The following is a 23,528-nucleotide window of genomic DNA, read 5'->3' as shown; positions in this document are numbered from 1 at the left end:
GTCATGGGATGGAGCCCCGGGTGGGGCTCCACGCTCAGTGGGGAGTCTGCTTCAAAGATTCACTTCCTCTCCCCCTCCCCTCACTCTCTCTCTCTCAAATAAATAAGTCTTTTTAAAAAAGTATATGAAAATTTTGTGTTCATATGTTTGAAAACCTAGACTTTAAAAAATATACACATCAACTATGTTTAAATGAGAAAATGGGGGAAAAAGGGGCTTGGTAGAGTATATATAAAATATATATAATTTAGGGACTCCTGGTGGCTCAGTCGGTTAAGCATCTGCCTTCGGCTCAGGTCATGATCCCAGGGTCCTGGGATCGAGTCTCGCATGGGGCTCCTTGCTCAGCGGGGAGCCTGCTTCTCCCTCTACCTGCTACTCCCCCTGCTTGTGCTCTCTCTCTCTTTCTAATAAATAAATAAATTAAATATTTAAAAAAATATATATATATATAATTTATACACACACATACCTATATATACACCAACCAAAAAAAAAATGAAGTTTCTGTTCATATTCATTTCAAATTCCATACTTACTTTGGCACTCGATAAATTCATCACTGTTGTTCAATGCTCTGATAAAATCCTTAAAATTCACCACTTCATCTTTTTTTTAAAAAAAAAAGAGAAAGAATTTAGATATTCTTGTAAAGAAGACTATTTGATGTTATAAAACCTGAGCTATAAACACAAAAATAACAGGGAGGACTGGCAATCCTACTGTGATGTACATGATATGCAGATTAGACCTGAAATAAAGCTGTCGGAGATATACTCTGAAAATCAATTCCTTCAATATAAACCCATCAATCAAAAGAAAAGAAAATACATTTTTAATTTTCTTTTAAAAGATATAAAGGGGATATATCTTCTTAGGCATATACGGTGAAACTTCTGAAATACTCAAGCTTTGCTATTTTAAATTAAAATAATTACTCACCAATAGGATTAGTATTATCCAAAGCCTCCTTTATTTTATCATCTGTTAGATAGATTCTGATGACATTTAAATTTTGCTGAAGGTCAGGAATGGCTGTAATTTCATTTTTGTGAATGGTGATGTTGTAAAATTGACTTTTATCTCCTGAGAAGAGATAATCACCTCCAATTAGAGAGGACTTTTCATGTTTCTCCTTTATGTTTTAAAGATAAGTGGGAAAAATTATTCCAATATATAAAATTATACTTAAAAGACAGTATTTGTATTTATCTATGGACTGCTCTGTTCCTAAAATAATTTAAAATAGGTGACAATACTCATATGTGGAATTTAAGAACAAAACAGAGGAGCATGGGGAAGGGAGGGAAAAATAAAACAAGATAAAATCAGAGATGGAGACAAACCATAAGAGACTCTTAATCATAGGAAACAAACTGAGGGTTGCTGGAGGGGAAGGGGGCAGGGGATGGGGTAACCAGGTGATGGACATTAAGGAGGGCACGTGATGTAATAAGCACTGGGTATTCTTTTTTTTTCTTATAAATTATTTGCTTCAGGCGTATCGGTCTGTGATTCATCAGTCTTACACAATTCACAGCGCTCACCATAGCACATACCCTCCCCAGTGTCCATCACCCAGCCACCACGTGTGTGTATATATTTATACACACACACACACCACATCTTCTTTATCCATTCATCTGTTGATAGACATCCGGGCTCTTTCCATAGTTTGGCTATTGTGGACATTGCTGCTATAAACATTGGGGTGCAGGTGCCCCTTCGGATCACTGCATTTGTATCTTTGGGGTAAATACCCTTCTCTAAGACTGATGAATCAGCTCTTTCTGCCGCCATCTTGGGTTCCGCGTTCCCCTCACAAAATGCCTGGTGAAGCCACAGAAACCGTCCCTGCTACAGAGCAGGAGCTGCCACAGCCCCAGGCTGAGACAGGGTCTGGAACAGAATCTGACAGTGATGATGACTCAGTACCAGAGCTTGAGGAACAGGATTCCACACAGGCAACCACATAACAAGCCCAGCCGGCAGCAGCCGCTGAAATCAATGAAGAACCAGTCAGGAAAGCAAAACAGAGCTGGAGTGAAAAGAAGGCACAGAACGCTATGTCCAAACTGGGTCTTCGACAGGTTACAGGGGTTACAAGAGTCACTATCTGGAAATCTAAGAATATCCTCTTTGTCATCACAAAACCAGATGTCTGCAAGAGCCCAGCTTCAGATACCTACGTAGTTTTGGGGGAAGCCAAGATCGAGGATTTATCTCAGCAAGCACAACTAGCAGCTGCTGAGAAATTCGAAGTTCAAGGTGAAGCTGTCTCAAACATTCAAGAAAACACACAGACTCCAACTATGCAAGAGGAGAGTGAAGGGGAAGAGGTTGATGAAACCGGTGAAGAGGGTAAGGACATAGAACTGGTCACGTCACAAGCAAATGCGTCAAGAGCAAAGGCAGTCCAAGCCCTGAAGAACAACTGTAATGATATTGTAAATGCTATTATGGAATTAACAATGTAACCATCTGAAAACGAGGACTTTTTTTGGTGTTTCAAAAGAATAACTGCAGCTTGGTTTGAAATTTGTACTGTTTCTATCATTAATAAAGTTATGGCTTCTTGTTGGATGAAAAAAAAAGACTCATGAATCACTGACCTCTACCTCTGAAACTAATAATATATTATATATTAATTAATTGAATTTAAATTTTAAAAAAAGAAACCCCCCCCAAAAAGAGAGATATAATAAACACTAAACAAAAGAGAGCAGTGTAGCTACACAAATATGACAAAGTAGACCTTATGTGAAGAGGAATTTTTAGAGATAAAGAGAAACATTTCATAATGATGTTTTAGATGGACATAACAATTCTAAATTTGTATGTACTTAGTGACAGAGTCTGAAAAACATGTACTACAAAACTGAAAGAACTAAACAGAGAGATGGATGATTATAATGTGAAATATGTAAGTGCACCAAGAATAATTATTTTCATATATTGCCTATGGATGATTTGATAACCTTTCTGTAAAATAATTTAGCAATATCAATTAAAAGCTTTATTTTAAATAAAATAAGATAGGTGACAATAAGTACACATAAATGTATAAATGTAAGTAAGGAAACTGGGGGAAAGGAACAAAGGAGCAACAAAAATAAGACAAAAGAGAGCAATAGACAAAGTACATTACATAAGGTCATATATATAAACTTTGCAATACCAAATGTGTACATCTAACAAGAGCTTTCTTGTAAGCAAAAACTTAAAGAATTAAAGGTAGGAATAGATGAGCCCACAATCAGAGCTGCAGATTTGAACACCTTGCACTTAGTAATTAATAGAACAAGTAGAATAAACATCAGTAAGAATTAGAATATTCAACCAAACTAGCAAAAAATCTAACCTCATGGATATTTATAGAACACTACCCGACAACTACAGAATATACATTCTTTCAAGTGCACATGGAATATTCACCTAGATAGACCACATGCTAGTCTTTAAAAGAAATCTAATCAATTTAAAAGCTTTTAAATTGTGCAAAATAAATTCTCTGACAAAGGTTATTAAATTAGAAACCAGTAACAAGAAGATACCTAGAAATTGTCCAAATATTTGGAAATTAAATAGTACATTTCTAAACAGCTCATATTTCAAAAAGCTATCACAAGGTAAATTAGAAAATATTTTAAATAAGTTATTATCAAAGCATAACATATAAAATTTTGTGAGATGCAGTGAAAGTGCTCAGAGGGAAATCTGTAGCTTTAAATGTTGGAAAGGCATAAAATCAGTGGTATAAAAAGTACTGGTATTAAATTCTTTTTTTTAAATTCCTTTTTATAGTTGTACAATATAGAAGCTATAGTTTATTTAATCTCCAATGTTTACACTTTAAGTATTTTCCATAATTTTGCAATTTCAAATAATTCTGTAATGAATAACCTTATGTGTCTGTATTTTCACATTGGTGCAGGGTATAGTCAGGGAAAATTCCTAGAAGTAGAATTGCTGAGTCAAAAGATAAATGCATATATAGTTTTGTTAGACATTGTCAAATTCCCTCCAGAAGAATGGTAGTATTTTACATGCTCATGAGTTATAGATAAATGCCTTTTTCTCTACAACCTGACAAACAGAATACGTTGTCAAGGTTTTCAATTTTTGTCAGTCTAATGGGTGAGAAATTGCATCTCTATTTTAGTTTGCATATTTCTTATTATAAGTAAAATCGAACATCTCTTATATGTTCATGGGCCATTTTATATCTTTTTTATGATTTGTATATCCATGACTTTTGCCCGCTTTTCTATATTTCTTCTGTGATATATATTGCAAATAGTTTCTCCCATTTTGTTATTTGTTCTTTGGCTTTACCTATGCTATTGTATTAATAGACAAAATTTGGGGTTTTTAAAATGTTTTCAAAGACCGATGTCAAAGAGCTTACTGCCTATGTTTTCTTCTAGAAGTTTTGTGGTTTCAGGGCTTATATGCAAGTCTTTAATCCATTTTGAGCTAATTTTTGTGCATGGTCTAAGATAGCAGTCCAGTTTCATTCTTTTGCATACAGCTGTCCAGTTTTCCCAGCACCACTTATCAAAGAGTCTGTCCCTTCCAATTGTATATTCTTGGCTGCTCTGTCATGAACAAATTGACCAAATATGCAAGGGCTTATTTCTGCACTCTCTGTTCTGTTCCATTGATCTATGTGTCTGTTTTTATGCCAGTACCATTCAGTTTTTATTACTATGGCTTTGTAATAAAGTTTGAAATCAGAAAGTAGGATGGCTCTAGCTTTGTTCTTTCTCAAGATTGCTTTGGCTATTCAGGGTCTTCTGTGGTTCCATACAAATTTTAGGATTATTTGTTCTAGGTCTGTGAAAAATGCCACTGGAATTTTGATAGGGATTACAATGAGTGTGTAGATTGCTTTGGGTAGTATGGATATTTTAACAATATTTGTCTTTCCGATCCCTGAGCATGGAATATCTTTCCATTTGTTTGTGTCATCTTCAATTTCTTTTGTCAGTGTCTTATAGTTTTCAGTGTACAGGTCTTTCACCTCCTTGGTTAAATTTTTTATTCTTTTTGGTGCAATTATAATGGGATAGCTTTCTTAATATCTTTTTCTGATAGTTTATTAGTGAATAGAATGCAACTGGTTTTTCTATATTGATTTTATATTCTACAACTTTATGGAATTTGTTTATTAGTTCTAAGTTTTTTTGGTAGGGCCTTTAGTTTTCTATATATAATGTCATATTATCTGCAAATAGTAACCATTTTACTTCTTTCTTTCCAATTTGGATGCCTTTTAATTTCTTTTTTTTGTCTAATTGTCCTCAGTAGGACTTCTAATACTATGAATAAAAGCTGAATAAAAGTGGTGAGAAAAATTACAGCATAGGGAATATAGTCAATAATACTGTAATACCATTTTGTGGTGACAGATGGTAACTACACTTCCCATGGGTAGAACTAAGTAATACACAGAATTGTTGAATCACTATGATGTACCCCTGAAACTAATACAACATTGCATGTTAACTGTACTTCAATAAATAAAACAAAATTAAAAAGTGACAAGAATGGGCATCCTTGTCTTGTTCCTGATCTTAGAAGAAAAGCTTTCAGTTTTTCACCATTGAGTATGATGTTAGCTGTGGCCTTGTCATATATGGCCTTCATTATGTTGATGTATGTTCTCTCTATACCCACTTTGTTGAGAGTTTTTATCATAAATGGATGTTATCTATCATAAAATCGTATTTGGCAGTTTCTATCAATTTAAATATACACTTACCATATATCCCAGCAATCCTACTTCTTGGTATTCAACTAAGAGATATGAAAATATATGTACACATAAAAACCTGTACATAAATGTTTATTTACTTATTTTTTGACAGAGACACAACGAGAGAGGGAACACAAGCAGGGGGAGTGGGAGAGGGAGAAGCAGGCTTCCCGCTGAGCAGGGAGCCTGATGTGGGGCTTGATCCCAGGACCCTGGGATCATGACCTGAGCCGAAGGCAGATGCTTAACAACTGAGCCACCCAGGCGCCCCTGTACATAAATGTTTAGAAGCTTCATTCATAATCACCAAACCCAGAAACAATTCAATAGTCTATCAACTGGTAAATGGATAAATTGTACATTCATATAATGGAATAATACTCATCAATAAAATGAAACAAATTACATGCAAAAGGTTAATGAATATAAAGTATAATATGCTATGTGAAAGAAGCCAGACTCAAATGAGCTTCATATGTTATGATTTCACTTATGTGACATTCTAGAAAAGGCAAAACTTTAGAGTCAAAGAACAGATCTGTGGTTACCAGGAATGAGGGTTAGGGGAGGCGATGGACTATAAAAAGACATAAAGGAATGTCTGGGGTGATAAATTCTATGTGTTGTTTAGTAATGGTTACATGACATTATTTTCAAGAATTCAAAGAACAGTACACCTAAAAACAGGTGATTTTACTATATATGAGTTACAGTGTAATAAACATAAATTTGTCCTAAAACAATGTAGTCAAGAGAGTGGCTGAGGATACATTAAAAACAAAAAAGATAGGCATAAAATCCACTTTGCTACATTTGTCAAAAGTTTTAAAAATTATTTTCTAATCATTTATAATTTTCCAATAAATTTAGGTCAGGTATACCTAGAGAATAATCTCAGAGAATAATATATAATCTAGTAATTTTCTAGCACTACTAGAGTAAAACTACCCACAATTCTGAGTTTGGGGAAAGCTTAGCAGTCTTTGCCATATAATCTGGACAAAAATTATATAACCCAATATTGTATTGTTTTATCTTCATATTGTTTCTTACTCACCTGTGTTTTAACTATCTATTCCTGTGTTGTCTTACCATGAAAACCACTGCCTGTCCTTCCAGATATAGGCAGTGGATACATATTAAGTAAAACTCACCTGCGACTTTAGGAATTCTCAATGTATTGCAGAACTTAATTAAAAATTCTTGAATGGTAATCTTGCCATTTTCTGTAATGCAAAGTAAAGTTTGGCTGAAAGAGTTACTGATTCTGAATTAATATGTCAGAAGCTAATAGTCAAATTATAATAAAAGTGAAAAGCCTAGGAGTCAGCCTATACTATTCCTTCTTCCTTAACTTCTGCATACATATGATTACCAATTTCCATTTAATTATTTCCAGATACTTCTTGAATGTATCACTATGTTAGTTAATGCCTGTGCTGTTACAACAGCATCGTTAAAACTCTATGCCATTAGTCTCATTTCTCTAGATTTATTTTCTGCAATGCAGCAAGAGAGGTCTTTCTCTTAAAAAAAAAAAATCTGGTTACTCCTCTGAATAAAACCCTTCAGTAGCTCCTACTTTCCCCAAAACTACAAGAAAACCCAAAAACAAATAAACAAAAAACACGTCATAGGTAGGGTAAGAGGCTATAGACCAATATTCCTTACAAATGTGTTAAAGTCTAAGTAAAATACTAGAAAGTAGGATTTAGCAGTATATCTAGAAATTAAAGTTCTAGATACTTTCAAGACATACATTCTCATGGAGAGCAACAGGCTTTCAAGGAGGAAAACCAGTTCTTAGAGGAGGAGAAAAAAATCTTAGCTATTACAATGGTTTGTGGCCACAGTACATCAGCAAATATTTACCTGTGGTGTTAAATGTTCATGGCTGTGGGGTGGTAAAAAAGAACAAAAATGTCCAGAGTCCAGAAATAAACCCCCACATATACTCAACTAATATTTGACAAGGGAGCCAAGAACATTTAACGGAGAAAGTATAGTCTTTTCAATAAATGGTGTTGGGAAACTGGATAACTATATCCGAAAAATGAAATTAGGGCTCCACCTTATACCACTCACAAAAAAGTTACCTCAAAATGGATTAAAGATTTAAATGTAAGATCTGATATTGTAAAATTCCTAGAAGAAAACATAAGGAAGCAGCTTTCAGACACCGGTCTTGGCAATGATTTTTTGGACACGACACCAAAAGCACAAACAACAAAATCAAAAATCAACAAGTGGGACTACATCCAACTTAAAAGCTTTTGTACAGAAAAAAAAAAAATCAGCAAAATGAAAAGGCAACCTACAGAATGAGAGAAAATATTTGCAAACCATATATCTGATAAATAGTTAGTATCCAAAATATATAATTCACACAGCTCAATAACAAACAAGCAAGCAAACAAAATGATGAAAAAAATGGGCAGAGTAACTGAATAGACATTTTTTTCCAAAGAAGACATCCCAATGGCCAACAGGTACATGAAAAGGTGTTCGACATCACTAATCATCAGGGAAATGCAAATCAAAACCACAATGAGATATCATTCACACCTGTTAGAGTGGCCATCATCAAGAAGACAAGAGATGAAGGTTTGCATGGATGTGGAGAAAGGGAACCCTCATACACTGTTGATGGCAATGGAAACTGATGCAGCCACTATGGATAACAGTATGGAAGCTTGCCCCAAAATTAAAAATAGAACTACCATATGATCCATTAATCCCCCTTATGGGTATATATGTAAAGGAAATGAAAAAAGATCTTTAAGAGATATCTACACTCCCATGTATTTTGTAGCATTATTCACAAAAGCCAAGATATGGACACAACCTGTGTCCATCACAGATGAATAAACAGATGTAGCATATACATATATATACAAGGGAATATTATTCCACCATGAGAAAGAAGGAAATTCTGCCATTTGCAACAACATGGATAAGTCTCGAGGGCATTATGCTTAGAGGAGATAAGCCAGACAAGGACAAATACTGTATATATCACCAATATGTGGAATCTAAAAAAGCCAGTCTCGTAGAAACAGAGTAGAATGGTAGTTACCAGCAACTTGGGGAGTGCAGTGAGTTGGGGAGATGTTGTTAAAGGTACAAATTTGCAGTTAGAAGATGAGTAAGTTCTAGAAATTTAATGCTGTGCTGACCTAATACTGTATTATATACTTGAAAGTTTGCTAAGAGACTAGACCTTAAATGTTCTCACCACAAAAAAGAAATTATAATTATGTGATGTGATAGAGGTGTTAGCTAGCCCTATGGTGATAATCATATTGCAATATATATGTATCAAATCAACACAATGTACACCCTAAACTTACAAAATATTCTATGTCCGTTATATCTCAATTTTACAAAAAGGAAAAGAAAAATTCTGTGGAGACTGAGTGAAAAAAAAAAAGCTCCAAATCACCAATACCGAGAATGAAAATGAAGATATTATTACAGATCAGGCAGACATCAAAAAAGATAAAAAGTGAGGTCAAGGACAACTTTATCCAATAAATTTGAAAAGTCAGATGAAATGGACAAATTCCTATAAAAATAGAGCCTGCCAATATTAACAAGAAAATATACTATTTTCTTTGTAATCCCATACAATTTAAGAAATTAAATCAATAATCCAGAACTTTCCCATAAATAAATCTTTAGGCCCATTAGGCTTCACCTGTGGGTTCTACTTAACATCTGAGGAATCTCTTACAGAGAATAGAAAAATAAAGACTACTCTCCATCTCTTTTGAAAATATAGCAAAGATAATATTCAACAATATCAGTCATTAAAATAATGAAATTATTTTGTACATCTATAAATATCTGCTTCCCTGAGCCAACACCATGTGCAATACCCCCAGAGGTATTCCTGGATATCAGCATAGTTTACCTTCTAAAGGGCTGACACCTGGCAAAGGGCCTCAAGGACTCTGTTGTATTCTGTGCATGGCATTCTGATTGAGTACTACCCATGCCAGTCAGTTCAAAGTAACCTCATCTACCAAGTACTGCCACCTACAGGTATAAAGTAGGCCCTGACTTACCCCTCCATTTGGTTTCACAGGGCTCAGGCTTGGCACACCAGGGCAGCACTGATGTTCCCCAGTCATCCCACTGCAGCTCCCACAGGATGCCTTCCATTGCTGTGTATCCCATCCATACATCTCCCACCCCCACTGGTAGGAGATGCATTTATAACACAGATGCATTCAAACTACTCACCAGGTTCAGGTTCATGTCTTAATACTTCATTAAGTAAAACATTAGCTGCATAAAAGTCATTGTTTATCAATAATGCTTTGAGTTCAGAGGCATCAATTAGATCATTCTGGAGAATTTGGGTAGTAGCTAAGAGTAGCTGTGTAGCTGCAAAAAAAGAGCAAAAACAAATATTTCAACAGCAGAAATAAGAGTATATTATTCACTTTCACTTAAAAAGCTTGGGTTGCATAACAGAATTTTATTTTGTTTTATTTTTTTAAAGCTTTTATTTGAGAGAGAGAGTGTGTGAAAGAGAGCGCATGCGCAAGAGAGCTCGAGCACGGGGGAGGGCTGAGGCAAAGGGAGAGGGAGAAGCAGGCTCCCCACTGAGCAGGGATCCTGAAGCAGGACTTGACCCCAGGACCCCGGGATCATCACCTGAGCTGAAGGCAGATGCCCAACTGACTGAGTCACCCAGCGCCCCAGCATAAAAGAATTTTACATGAAACTACTAGTATAGTTTTAAAAACCATTATGTATTATAATAGCTAGCAGTTACTGAAAACTTACTAAGTGCTACAGACTGTTCTAAGTACTTCTACTTTCCATATTTAAGCCTTATTACAATTCCAAGATAGGCATTATTATCCCTATTTTTCAGATGAAGAAATTGAGGTTAAGTGATTTACTAAAGAATATATTGGTAGTAAGTGGCAGGGCCAGGATTCAAGTCCAGGCACCATACTTCCAAAACCCATGCTCTTAACTAATGTGCCTTTCAAGTTGACATATGTAAGTGGTCAACCTTTCTGCCTTTGGCTACATAATACTTCATATGTGGCCTCTGAAATAACTGTGAAGCATTACAAATGAATTTACATCAAAATTTGCTTTATTTCACTTAGAGTTATGTTACAGAGACAAAACAGACAGGAAGCAGCAGCAGCTGCTGTTGCTGCTACAAGTCACACTCTTTGTATTTATCTTATAGCCCCACAAACCCTGACAGCTTTGGTTGCTTTCCAATGCCTTCAAACAGTTGTGGTTGTTGATGCTGTTTAATTTAGTCCAGATATTACTAGTTATTCTCAGCAGGAGGGTTGGTTTGATATAAGCTAATCAATCATAGCCCAGAAGTAGAACCAGGTGGATCAAGCTTACACGTAATTCTGAAGCCCTGCTCTGGTTAAAGATTATTGCTTAGGTTATTACTTTACCACAAAGCTGTAGTAATCATGACCATGTGGTACTGGCATAAGAATAAATAAAAATCAATGGAATGGAATTGAGAGTCGAGAAATAAATCATACACTTACGATCAATTGATTTTTGACAAGGATGCCAAAACCCTTTAATGGGGAAAGTATAATCTTGTCAACAAATGATGCTGGGATAACTGAATATCTGCATGCAAAAGAATTAAAGTGGACTCCCATCTCACACTACATACAAACATTAACTCGAATCAAAGATTGAAATTAAAAGGCTAAAACTATAAAACTCTCAGAAGAAAACACTAGTATAAATCTTCATGATCTTGGATTATCTTTAGATGTGACATCAAAAGAAGTGACAAAAGAAAATATAAATTGGATTTCACCCAACTTAAAAACTTCTGTGCTGAAATCAGTGGCATTTCTATACACCACCAACAAGACAGAAGAAAGAGAAATTAAGGAGTCAATCCCATTTACAACTGCACCCAAAACCATAAGCTACCTAGGAATAAATCTAACCAAAGAGGCAAAGGATCTGTACTCAGAAAACTATAGAATACTCATGAAAGAAATTGAGGAAGACACAAAGAAATGGAAAAACATTCCATGCTCATGGATTGGAAGAACAAATATTGTGAAGATGTCAATGCTACCTAGAGCAATCTACACATTCAATGCAATCCCTATGAAAATACCATCAACTTTTTTCAAAGAAATGGAACAAATAATCCTAAAATTTGTATGGAACCAGAAAAGACCCTGAATAGCCAGAGGAATGTTGAAAAAGAAAAGCAAAGCCGGTGGCATCACAATTCCGGACTTCAAGCTCTATTACAAAGCTGTCATCATCAAGACAGTATGGTACTGGCACAAAAACAGAGACGTAGATTAACGGAACAGAATAGAGAGCCCAGAAATGGACCCTCAACTCTACGGTCAACTCATCTTTGACAAAGCAGGAAAGAATGTCCAATGGAAAAAAGACAGTCTCTTCAACAAATGCTGTTGGGAAAATTGGACAGCCACATGCAGAAGAATGAAACTGGGCCACTTCCTTATACCACACACAAAAATAGACTCAAAATGGTTGAAAGACCTCAATGTGAAACAGGAGTCCATCAAAATCCTAAAGGAGAACACAGGCAGCAACCTCTTCGACCTCAGCCGCAGCAACTTCTTCCTAGAAACATCGCCAAAGGCAAGGGAAGCAAGGGCAAAAATGAACTATTGGGACTTCATCAAGATCAAAAGCTTTTGCAAAGCAAAGGAAACAGTCAACAAAACCAAAAGACAACCGACAGAAGGGGAGAAGATATTTGCAAATGACATATCAGATAAAGGGCTAGTATCCAAAATCTATAAAGAACTTATCAAACTCAACACCCAAAGAACAAAGAATCCAATCAAGAAATGGGCAGAAGACATAAACAGACATTTTTCCAAAGAAGATATCCAAATGGCCAACAGACACATGAAAAAGTGCTCAACATCACTCGGCATCAGGGAAATCCAAATCAAAACCTCAATGAGATACCACCTCACACCAGTCAGAATGGCTAAAATTAACAAGTCAGGAAAGGACAGATGTTGGCGGGGATGCGGAGAAAGGGGAACCCTCCTACACTGTTGGTGGGAATGCAAGCTGGTGCAGCCACTCTGGAAAACAGTCTGGAAGTTCCTCAAAAAGTTGAAAATAGAGCTACCATATGATCCAGCAATTGCACTACTGGGTATTTACCCCAAAGATACAAATGTAGTGATCCGAAGGGGTACATGCACCCCGATGTTTATAGCAGCAATGTCCACAATAGCTAAACTATGGAAAGAGCCAAGATGTCCATCGACAGATGAATGGATAAAGAAGATGTGGTATACATATATACAATGGAATATTATGCAGCCATCAAAAAAATGAAATCTTGGGGCGCCTGGGTAGCTCAGTTGGTTAAGCGACTGCCTTCGGCTCAGGTCATGATCCTGGAGTCCCAGGATCGAGTCCCGCATCGGGCTCCCTGCTCAGCAGGGAGTCTGCTTCTCCCTCTGGCCCTCCCCCTCTCATGTGCTCTCTCTCTCTCTCTCTCTCAAATAAATAAATAAAATCTTTAAAAAAAAAAAAAAATGAAATCTTGCCATTTGCAACAACGTGGATGGAAATGGAGGGTATTATGCTGAGCGAAATAAGTCAAACAGAGAAAGACATGTATCATATGATCTCACTGATAGGAGGAATTCTTAATCTCAGGAAACAAACTGAGGGTTGCTGGAGTGGTGAGGGGTGGGAGGGATGGGGTGGCTGGGTGATAGACATTGGGGAGGGTATGTGCTATGGTGAGTGTTGTGAAATGTGTAAGACTGTTGAATCACAGATCTGTACCTCTGAAACAAATAATACATTATATGTTAAAAAAAAAAGAAGATAGTAGGAAGGGTAAAATGAAGGGGAAATTGGAAGGGGAGACAAACCATGAGAGACTATAGACTCTGAGAAACAAACTGAGGGTTCTAGAGGGGAGGGTGGTGGGGGGATGGGTTAGCCTGGTGATGGGTATTAAAGAGGGCACATATTGAATGGAGCACTGGGTGTTATACACAAACAATGAATCATGGAACACTACATCAAAAACTAATGATGTAATGTATGGTGATTGCTTCAAAGGACACCATCAAGAAATAAAAAAGACCCAGGAAATGGGAGAAAAGATTTGCAAATCATGTATCTGATAAAGGTGTAGTATCCAGAATATATGAACTCTTACAACTTGACAAATAACCCAATTTTAAAATAAGCAAAGGATACATGTCTCCAAAGAAGATATACAAATGGCCAATAAACACATGAAAAGATGTTCAACATCATTAGCCACCAAGGAAATGCGAAACAAAATCATGGTGAGATCCTTGTTAGACTAGGCTATAATAAAAAAGACAGTAACAAGTGTTGACAAGGATATAAAGAAATGTACATTGCTTGTGAGAATGTAAAATGGGGCAGCTGCTTCGGAAAACACTCCAGTTCCTCAAGTTGAACATAAAGTTATCACGTGACTCAGCAATTCCATTCCCAGGTATATACCCAAGAGAAATGAAAATATACGTCCACACAAAAACCTGTACTCAAAGTACAAAAATATTCATAGCAGTATTATTGATAATAGCCCAAAAATGGAAACAACCCAAATGTCTATGAACTGATAAATGGCCAAAGAAAATGTGGTATAACCATATAATAGAGTATTATTCCACCAAAAAAGGAATGAAGTACTCATTTATGCTATAATACAAATGAATCTTGAAAACAGTATGCTAAATGAAAGAAGTCAGACACAAAAACCACATGTAATAGGATTCCAGTTATATGAAGCATTCATAATAGGCAAATCAATATAGACAGAAAGTAGATTAGTGGTTGTCAGTGGCTGGGGAGAGGTGGAAATAACTACTAAAGGCTACAGGGTTCTTTTTGAGGCAATGAAAATGTCCCAGAATTAGAGTGTGCTGGTTGTACAACTTTGTGAATACGCCAAAACCCACTGAACTGTACACTTAAAAAGGATGGATTTTATGGTATTGAATTATATCTCAATAAAAATGTACATCTGATAAATAATGCCATCAATTATAAAGGTGTTCTAATTTTAGAGATATTAAAATGTAAAAAAGAAAAGACATTTGTTTCACCAAAGCATTGAGAAATACATTGTGACAGGGGTGTCTGCATCTGTGGAGAGTTCTTTGTAGTTGTTCCCTGTAGACGTGGGGGTTAGGAAAAGATGCCGGTATTGAAATTTCAATACCTCCCTAATTTTAAGGAGGATGAGAGGAACTTCGGGGACAAAGACCAAGCAACAGTCTTTATACAGCAGGGGCAAAATGATGTGGTTAGGCAACAGAGATGATATGGCAATACGAATGATACGGGGATCAATACCACGAGGATTTAGAGAAACCGATTAGTTGAAGTTAAGATTTCCATAAATGAAATAGATGGGCAGTCCAGCTGAGGAGACCTGAAAACTCCAGAGGCCTAACCTGAGATGACACAACAGAGAGTAGTGATCCCTCACCTGATTTCCAGACCGGATTTCCTTCACAGATCCAGAACCCCTTGAATGAAGAAAAACTTACCTCTTCTTGAGGAAGGACTTTGTAATAACAGAAAAGGTGTTTACTATGTATCTTCTCCAACCCTGTTTTATTTCTTTTCCCTCCATTATAACTTTGTCCCATTTTCCTCACTTGTGTTTTATATTCCTGTATTATTTATATTTTATAAGCTGCTTAAAATCCTTTTTTAAAACTATAGAGACTACAAAGAAAAGAGAAATGACCCAAATAAACAAAATCATGAATGAAAGAGGAGAGATCACAACAAACACCAAAGAAATACAAACAATTATAAGAACATATTATGAGCAACTCTATGCCAGCAAATTAGATAACCTGGAAGAAATGGATGCATTCCTAGAGATGTATCAACTACCAAAACTGAACCAGGAAGAAATAGAAAACCTGAACAGACCTATAACCACTAAGGAAATTGAAGCAGTCATCAAAAATCTCCCAAAAAACAAAAGCCCAGGGCTAGATGGCTTCCCAGGGGAATTCTACCAAACATTTAAAGAAGAATTAATACCTATCCTTCTGAAACTGTTCCAAAAAATAGAAATGGAAGGAAAACTTCCAAACTCATTTTATGAGGCGACCATTACCTTGATCCCAAAACCAGACAAAGACCGCATCAAAAAGGAGAACTACAGACCAATATCCCTGATGAACATGGATACAAAAATTCTCACCAAAATACTAGCCAATAGGATCCAACAGTACATTAAAAGGATTATTCACCATGACCAAGTGGGATTTATCCCTGGGCTGCAAGGTTGGTTCAACATCCGCAAATCAATCAACGTGATACAATACATTAACAAAAGAAAGAACAAGAATCATATGATCCTCTCAATAGATGCAGAAAAAGCATTTGACAAAGTACAGCATCCTTTCTTGATCAAAAGTCTTCAGAGTATAGGGATAGAGGGTACATACCTCAATATCATAAAAGCCATCTATGAAAAACCTACAGCGAGTATCATTCTAAATGGGAAAAAACTGAGAGCTTTCCCCCTAAGGTCAGGAACGCGGCAGGGATGTCCACTATCACCACTGCTATTCAACATAGTATTAGAAGTCCTAGCCACAGCAACCAGACAACAAAAAGAAATAAAAGGCATCCAAATTGGCAAAGAAGAAGTCAAACTCTCACTCTTTGCAGATGATATGATACTTTATGTGGAAAACCCCAAAGACTCCACCCCAAAATTGCTAGAACTCATACAGGAATTCAGTAAAGTGGCAGGATATAAAATCAATGCACAGAAATCAGTGGCATTCCTATACACCAACAACAAGACAGAAGAAAGAGAAATTAAGGAGTTGATCCCATTTCCAATTGCACCCAAAACCATAAGATACCTAGGCACAAATCTAACCAAAGAGGCAAAGGATCTGTACTCAGAAAACTATAGAATACTCATGAAAGAAATTGAGGAAGACACAAAGAAATGGAAAAACATTCCATGCTCATGGATTGGAAGAACAAATATTGTGAAGATGTCAATGCTACCTAGAGCAATCTACACATTCAATGCAATCCCCATCAAAATACCATCCACTTTTTTCAAAGAAATGGAACAAATAATCCTAAAATTTGTATGGAACCAGAAAAGACCCCAAATAGCCAGAGGAATGTTGAAAAAGAAAAGCAAAGCTGGCGGCATCACAATTCTGGACTTCAAGCTCTATTACAAAGCTGTCATCATCAAGACAGTATGGTACTGGCACAAAAACAGACACATAGATCAATGGAACAGAATAGAGAGCCCAGAAATGGACCCTCAACTCTATGGTCAACTCATCTTTGACAAAGCAGGAAAGAATGTCCAATGGAAAAAAGACAGTCTCTTCAACAAATGGTGTTGGGAAAATTGGATAGCCACATGCAGAAGAACGAAACTGGACCATTTCCTTACACCACACACAAAAATAGACTCCAAATGGTTGAAAGACCTCAATGTGAAACAGGAGTCCATCAAAATCCTAAAGGAGAACACAGGCAGCAACCTCTTCGACCTCAGCCGCAGCAACTTCTTCCTAGAAACATCGCCAAAGGCAAGGGAAGCAAGGGCAAAAATGAACTATTGGGACTTCATCAAGATCAAAAGCTTTTGCAAAGCAAAGGAAACAGTCAACAAAACCAAAAGACAACCGACAGAAGGGGAGAAGATATTTGCAAATGACATATCAGATAAAGGGCTAGTATCCAAAATCTATAAAGAACTTATCAAACTCAACACCCAAAGAACAAAGAATCCAATCAAGAAATGGGCAGAAGACGTGAACAGACATTTTTCCAAAGAAGACATCCAAATGGCCAACAGACACATGAAAAAGAGCTCAATATCGCTCGGCATCAGGGAAATCCAAATCAAAACCTCAATGAGATACCACCTCACACCAGTCAGAATGACTAAAATTAACAAGTCAGGAAATGACAGATGTTGGCGGGGATGTGGAGAAAGGGGAACCCTCCTACACTGTTGGTGGGAATGCAAGCTGGTGCAGCCACTCTGGAAAACAGTATGGAGGTTCCTCAAAAAGTTGAAAATAGAGCTACCATATGATCCAGCAATTGCACTACTGGGTATTTACCCCAAAGATACAAAAGTAGGGATCAGAAAGGGTACGTGCACCCCGATGTTTATAGCAGCAATGTCCACAATAGCCAAACTGTGGAAAGAGCCAAGATGTCCATCGACAGATGAATGGATAAAGAAGATGTGGTATATATATATAATGGAATATTATGCAGCCATCAAAAGGAATGAGATCTTGCCATTTGCAATGGCGTGGATGGAACTGGAGGGTATTATGCTGAGCGAAAAAAGTCAAACAGAGAAAGACATGTATCATATGACCTCACTGATATGAGGAATTCTTAATCTCAGGAAACAAACTGAGGGTTGCTGGAGTGGGGGGTGGGGTGGGAGGGTTGGGTGACTGGGTGATAGACACTGGGGAGGGTATGTGCTCTGGTAAGCGCTGTGAATTGTGCAAGACTGTTGAATCTCAGATCTGTACTTCTGAAACAAATAATGCAATATATGTTAAGGAAAAAAAAAAAAAAGAAGGTAGCAGGAGGGGAAGAATGAAGGGGGGGAAATCGGAGGGGTAGATGAACCATGAGAGACAATGGACTCTGAAAAACAAACTGAGGGTTCTAGAGGGGAGGGGGGTGGGAGGTTGGGTTAGCCTGGTGATGGGTATTGAGGAGGGCATGTTCTGCATGGAGCACTGGGTGTTATGCACAAACAATGAATCATGGAACACTACATCTAAAACTAATGATGTAATGTATGGGGATTAACATAACAATAAAAAAAGAAAAAAAAACCCTATAGAGCCTACAGTGTAAAAACTTGAAATCCATATATTGATTTTTTAATATCATTTCATATCTTTATTTTACAGTCATTTGTCTTTGAACTAGTAGTATTCACTTACCTATGGACTCTTTGAAATGTGGACTTTCTTTAATTCTTTCAAAGAAATCTTTTAAATTCACCTCCTTATTATCTGTAAAGTCAAAATCAAGCATGCTGACATTAAAAACCTGATACTGTGAATTTGTACCTAAAGTAAACGTTCTAACTTACAACACCTAAAATTCCATTCTACCTTATTTTCTATCTCAAACGACTGAAACTATTTCAATATAATTTTTCATACTTTTAGGAACTATCCATTGAACAGTTAATGATCTCAATAGCTAATTTTTTTGAGTTCTACTATATGTTGTCTAATTGAGCATAATAAAAAAAAGACTTACATAACTTTTCAGTTCCTTATACATACTAAGGATCCTTTTATGATGCTTTACATTTATTAACCAAAATCTTCAAAATAATTCTATAACATGGGTATGCTTGATATGCCTATCTTTAAAGGATGAAAGCAAAGAGAAATTAAATAACTTGTCTAGGTCACAAAAGCCAGAAAGTGCTAGAGAATGTGGTATCAAACGAGGTAGTCTCAGGCCAGAGGTGACAATGTTAACTATTAGAACACACAAACACTTGAAGTAAGACACAATAATGTTACCACAGCAGAAAATATAGAACTATCAACTACATTAAAGAGACTTTAACTTATAACAAAATGGCAAGCTGGGTAGCACAGAAATCATCACACTGCAAATCCTTAGAGATGCTGTATGAACTACAATATTCTATAAATGCATGACTAAGTTATAGGAAAAGTAAATAATAATACGTTAAGTGGGCACAGAGATCAAGAGTAGAAAACAGTGAGTACTAAGCCTACTGCTATTTGGGGATACATATCAGATCCCAAAGTGGAAAGGTGCTTGATTTAAATGCTCATGCATATTCATAAAAGAAAACTTGGGTCCATGCTACATTGAGAGCTTGAATTTAGATACCAAATAAAACTGGGATGCTTTGCAAATCAATCAATGTGATACAACACATTAAAAAAGAAAGAACAAGAACCATATGATCCTCTCAATAGATGCAGAAAAAGCATTTGACAAAGTACAGCATCCTTTCTTGATTAAAACTCTTCACAGTGTAGGGATAGAGAGTACATACCTCAATATCATAAAAGCCATCTATGAAAAACCCACAGCGAATATCATACTCAATGTGGAAAAACTGAGAGCTTTCCCCCTAAGGTCAGGAACACGGCAGGGATGTCTGGAGGTTCCTCAAAAAGTTGAAAATAGAGCCACCCTACAACCCAGCAATTGCACTACTGGGTATTTACCCCAAAGATACAAATGTAGTGATCCGAAGGGTCACATGCACCCCAATCTTTATAGCAGCAATGTCCAAACAATAGCCAAACTATGGAAAGAGCCTAGATGTCCATCAACAGATGAATGGATAAAGAAGATGTGGTGTATATATACAATGGAATATTACGCAGCCAACAAAAAAATGAAATCTTGCCATTTGCAATGATGGGGATGGAACTAGAGGGTATTATGCTAAGTGAAATAAGTCAATCAGAGAAAGAAAATTATCATATGATCTCACTGATATGAGGAATTTGAGAAACAAGACAGAGGATCATAGGGAAGGGAGGGAAAAATGAAACAAGACAAAACCGGAGAGGGAGACAAACCATAAGAGACTCTTAGTCTCAGGAAACAAACTGAGGATTGCTGGAGTGGAGGGTGGTGGGAGGGATGGGGTGGCTGGATGATGGACATCAGGGAGGGTAGGTACTATGGTGAGCACTGTGAATTGTTTAAGAATGATGAATCACAGACCTGTACCCCTGAAACAAATAATACATTATATGTTAATAAAACAAAAACTGGAATGCTTAAAGAAGTTCAATCCAGTGAAAGGGAGATTAAAATACTGTATTCACAGGCCCAGGTAAACAACAAGGAGACCTAAATCTTCCTAATTCTGAGAGGCAGTGGGGAAAAAAAATCTCCTGTGAAGAATCTCTTGCATCTCTTGTGGGTTTAGAGTCTAAATTTATACTGCTCTCATGATATGAGAAACCCCAGGTCAAAACATAAATTGACTGAGGTCAATAATAATCTAGGGTACCTGGCAAAGGCAATAACCAAACTGTGCTGGGGAGGTACTCTTAAACACAGACTCATGGAATTCCTATAGAAAAAACAAGCTGGTTAAGATAAGCCCCAAATAAAAAGCCACCTAAAACCAGTGAAACTCATCAGCTTCTAAAAGTATTCCCACTTGATTTGACACTTAAGAGTGAATATATATAGGAAAGGAGATCAAGTACATATTACATGAAGTTAAAAATGGAAAACACAGATAAATATATGCCCACTTGGAAACAATGACGAAAACTAAATAACTGTTCTTCTAAAATGTAGTGAAACTTTGGGTATTTCCTTTGGTTAAAAAACAGAATGAGACAAGTACTATAAAAGGACAGATGAAGGTGGATCCCCTCTGAAGAAAGACTGCATGTCAAAATGAAGCTGCTGGTATCATGTCTTTGTTTTAACACAATGGTGTTTTCCCACCCATGCTTACAAGAAATGAATGGTAATTATCTAAATAAGTATACATATCCAGATAAGTATGAACAGATAGATATGGTCAATAAATATTTAAATTAGAAGACTATTTTGGCTCTAATTTGTATCAGCCTAAGTCTCCAGTGTGACTACCCTTAGCATTTTACCCACATATATATGCTTTAAGACTATTTCTTATAAACAGGGAAAAATGAAAAGAATCTCAAGCCAAAAAAATGCTCACCACTGATGTCACAACATTTAAGGGCTTCACTGATGTCCTCCTCAGTCAAATTAACATTCAAACTTTCCAGGGCACGTTCCAAGTTAGGTATACCAATCTTGCCATTATCAACACTTGACAAGATATGAGCAGCTTCTTTAATCTCTACAAAGATAAATAAATATATATAATATACTATTGTTTTAAAAAGTGCAAAATATTTTGTCCAAAGTCCATTATAGGTGAACTATCAAATTAAGTATATATATTTAACTAAAATCTCTGTAGAACAAAAGTAAAATATTTTCTATTTAAAACTAACAACCGGGGCGCCTGGGTGGCTCAGTCGTTAAGTGTCTGCCTTCGGCTCAGGTCATGATCCCGGGGTCCTGGGATCGAGCCCCACATCGGGCTCCTGGCTCCGCGGGAAGCCTGCTTCTCCCTCTCCCACTCCCCCTGCTTGTGTTCCCTCTCTCGCTGTATCTCTCTCTGTCAAATAAATAAATAAATAAATAAATAAATAAATAAATAAATAAAAATAAATAAAACTAACAACCAATTATCTCAAGCAGCATTTAAAACCAAAAAATTACCTGCCGAAGAGAATATGATGGGTTATCTGAATCCATTAATCTATTAAATTCCGAATGAGCTGTAAGCCTTTCTTATATAATAGTTAAGTCCTCTACATGTAGGTCTAAAGATTTCTATCAACTGATAAAGTAAACAAAAAAAGGCTAAAATTTGAGATTAAAGCTCTTGATCCCCAGGGCCACTACCAGTCCATGTTGTGCTTTTGTGTGACTGAAAAAGGGCACCACTCTGTATGCATCAATTACAAAGAGGCACACCTTCCTCTGGGCAGCTGCAATCTAGCACTGGGTCCAAGCCTGAAGAGCACAGTGAAATACGGAGTGCTTTTCAGTCTCTACGTGTACCCTCTCAACCAAGCGTCTTTGGGCAAGGCACAGCCCATACAACCAAATGGGGTAGTCCTGTTGATACCACACCAATTTAAAATATAAAACGTGATCATTATTGGGTGTTCTAATTTTTCATCAAGACCATTTCCCACTCTATTTCTCTCTCAATCCCAAAATGAAGTAATTGTATATGTTTCCACAGTCTGAAAATTGATGCGTTAAACCAACAGATCTAAACCTTCACTTGGAAAGAATACCATAATACCATTTTAGACCTTTATTCATTCTACTAACATTTATTTTGCAGCTACTAAGACCAACAATGAAAATTTCAGCACTCTCATCAAAGAGTTTCCTATTAAAAAAAAAAGTTTCCTATAAATTCCTTGAAGACAGAGACTGAATCTGTCATGTCTGTAAATAAAATTATAATACATTATATAGTTGGTACAATGAGAAAAATATGCACAAGATATTATGAAAGCACTGAGACAGTTCACCTAACCTACAACTCTGAAAAGTCTTATGGGATGAGAAGTGACGTTTGAGCTGAGTGTAGGGGAAAAAATATGAGTGTGTCTGATAGAAAATGTGTAGAAAGGAAACAGCACATACAAAGATATGGAACCAAAAGCAAATAGAGCCAATTTAAATTGTAATAAGTAGTATGGCTATAAAATAAATACAAATGCAGAAGTGATGAGGGATGAGACTAATGAGATAAGACAGATTTATTGTCATTCATTCATTCCATAAATATTTACAATTATGAGTTGATAACATAAAAGATTTGGAACAATACCTAGCACAGTAAATATTATATAATATTAATTATTAATAGTAGCTACTACTAAGAGCCTGCTGAAAGCCAGGATTGTGCTAGGATCTGGAGAAACAATGCTAGGATCTGGAGCAAAATGGAGACACAGTTCTTGGCTCAATGACCCTTCCAGGCACGTAAGAGAAAGAATCATTAATCAAATAATTAAAAATCTGACTGTAAAACAGTCAGATTTTAACATGGGCAGAGGATTCTGAAGAAGACATTACAGATGGCCAACAGACATAAGAAAAGATATTCAACATCACTAATCTCAGGGAA

At 36.4% G+C, this 23,528-nt stretch overlaps 2 protein-coding genes across 2 annotated transcripts in view; one reads left to right on the top strand and one right to left on the bottom strand.

Moving 5' to 3' along the window:
* EFCAB13 (EF-hand calcium binding domain 13) overlaps window positions 1-23,528 on the bottom strand; it is a 145,605-nt gene that overhangs the window by 40,408 nt on the left and 81,669 nt on the right. Inside the window, exons 22-27 of the mRNA XM_032429966.1 lie at window positions 21,525-21,674; window positions 18,757-18,828; window positions 10,004-10,147; window positions 6,913-6,984; window positions 943-1,086; window positions 540-608 (exon numbers count right to left, since the gene is read on the bottom strand). Of these exons, the coding sequence (XP_032285857.1) occupies window positions 540-608; window positions 943-1,086; window positions 6,913-6,984; window positions 10,004-10,147; window positions 18,757-18,828; window positions 21,525-21,674 (651 nt within the window). The remainder of the gene's footprint in view (window positions 1-539; window positions 609-942; window positions 1,087-6,912; window positions 6,985-10,003; window positions 10,148-18,756; window positions 18,829-21,524; window positions 21,675-23,528) is intronic.
* Window positions 1,825-2,594, top strand: NACA2 (nascent polypeptide associated complex subunit alpha 2). The gene is given in 1 exon segment (XM_032429631.1): window positions 1,825-2,594. A coding segment is annotated over 1 exon segment (651 nt). The 5' UTR covers window positions 1,825-1,826; the 3' UTR covers window positions 2,478-2,594.

This window comes from Phoca vitulina, unplaced genomic scaffold (assembly GCF_004348235.1).
Source record: "Phoca vitulina isolate PV1807 unplaced genomic scaffold, GSC_HSeal_1.0 scaffold41, whole genome shotgun sequence".
Classification (NCBI taxonomy): Eukaryota; Metazoa; Chordata; class Mammalia; order Carnivora; family Phocidae; genus Phoca; species Phoca vitulina.
Note: the sequence above shows the minus strand (reverse complement) of the source record. Positions and strands in the feature narration are given on the sequence as shown.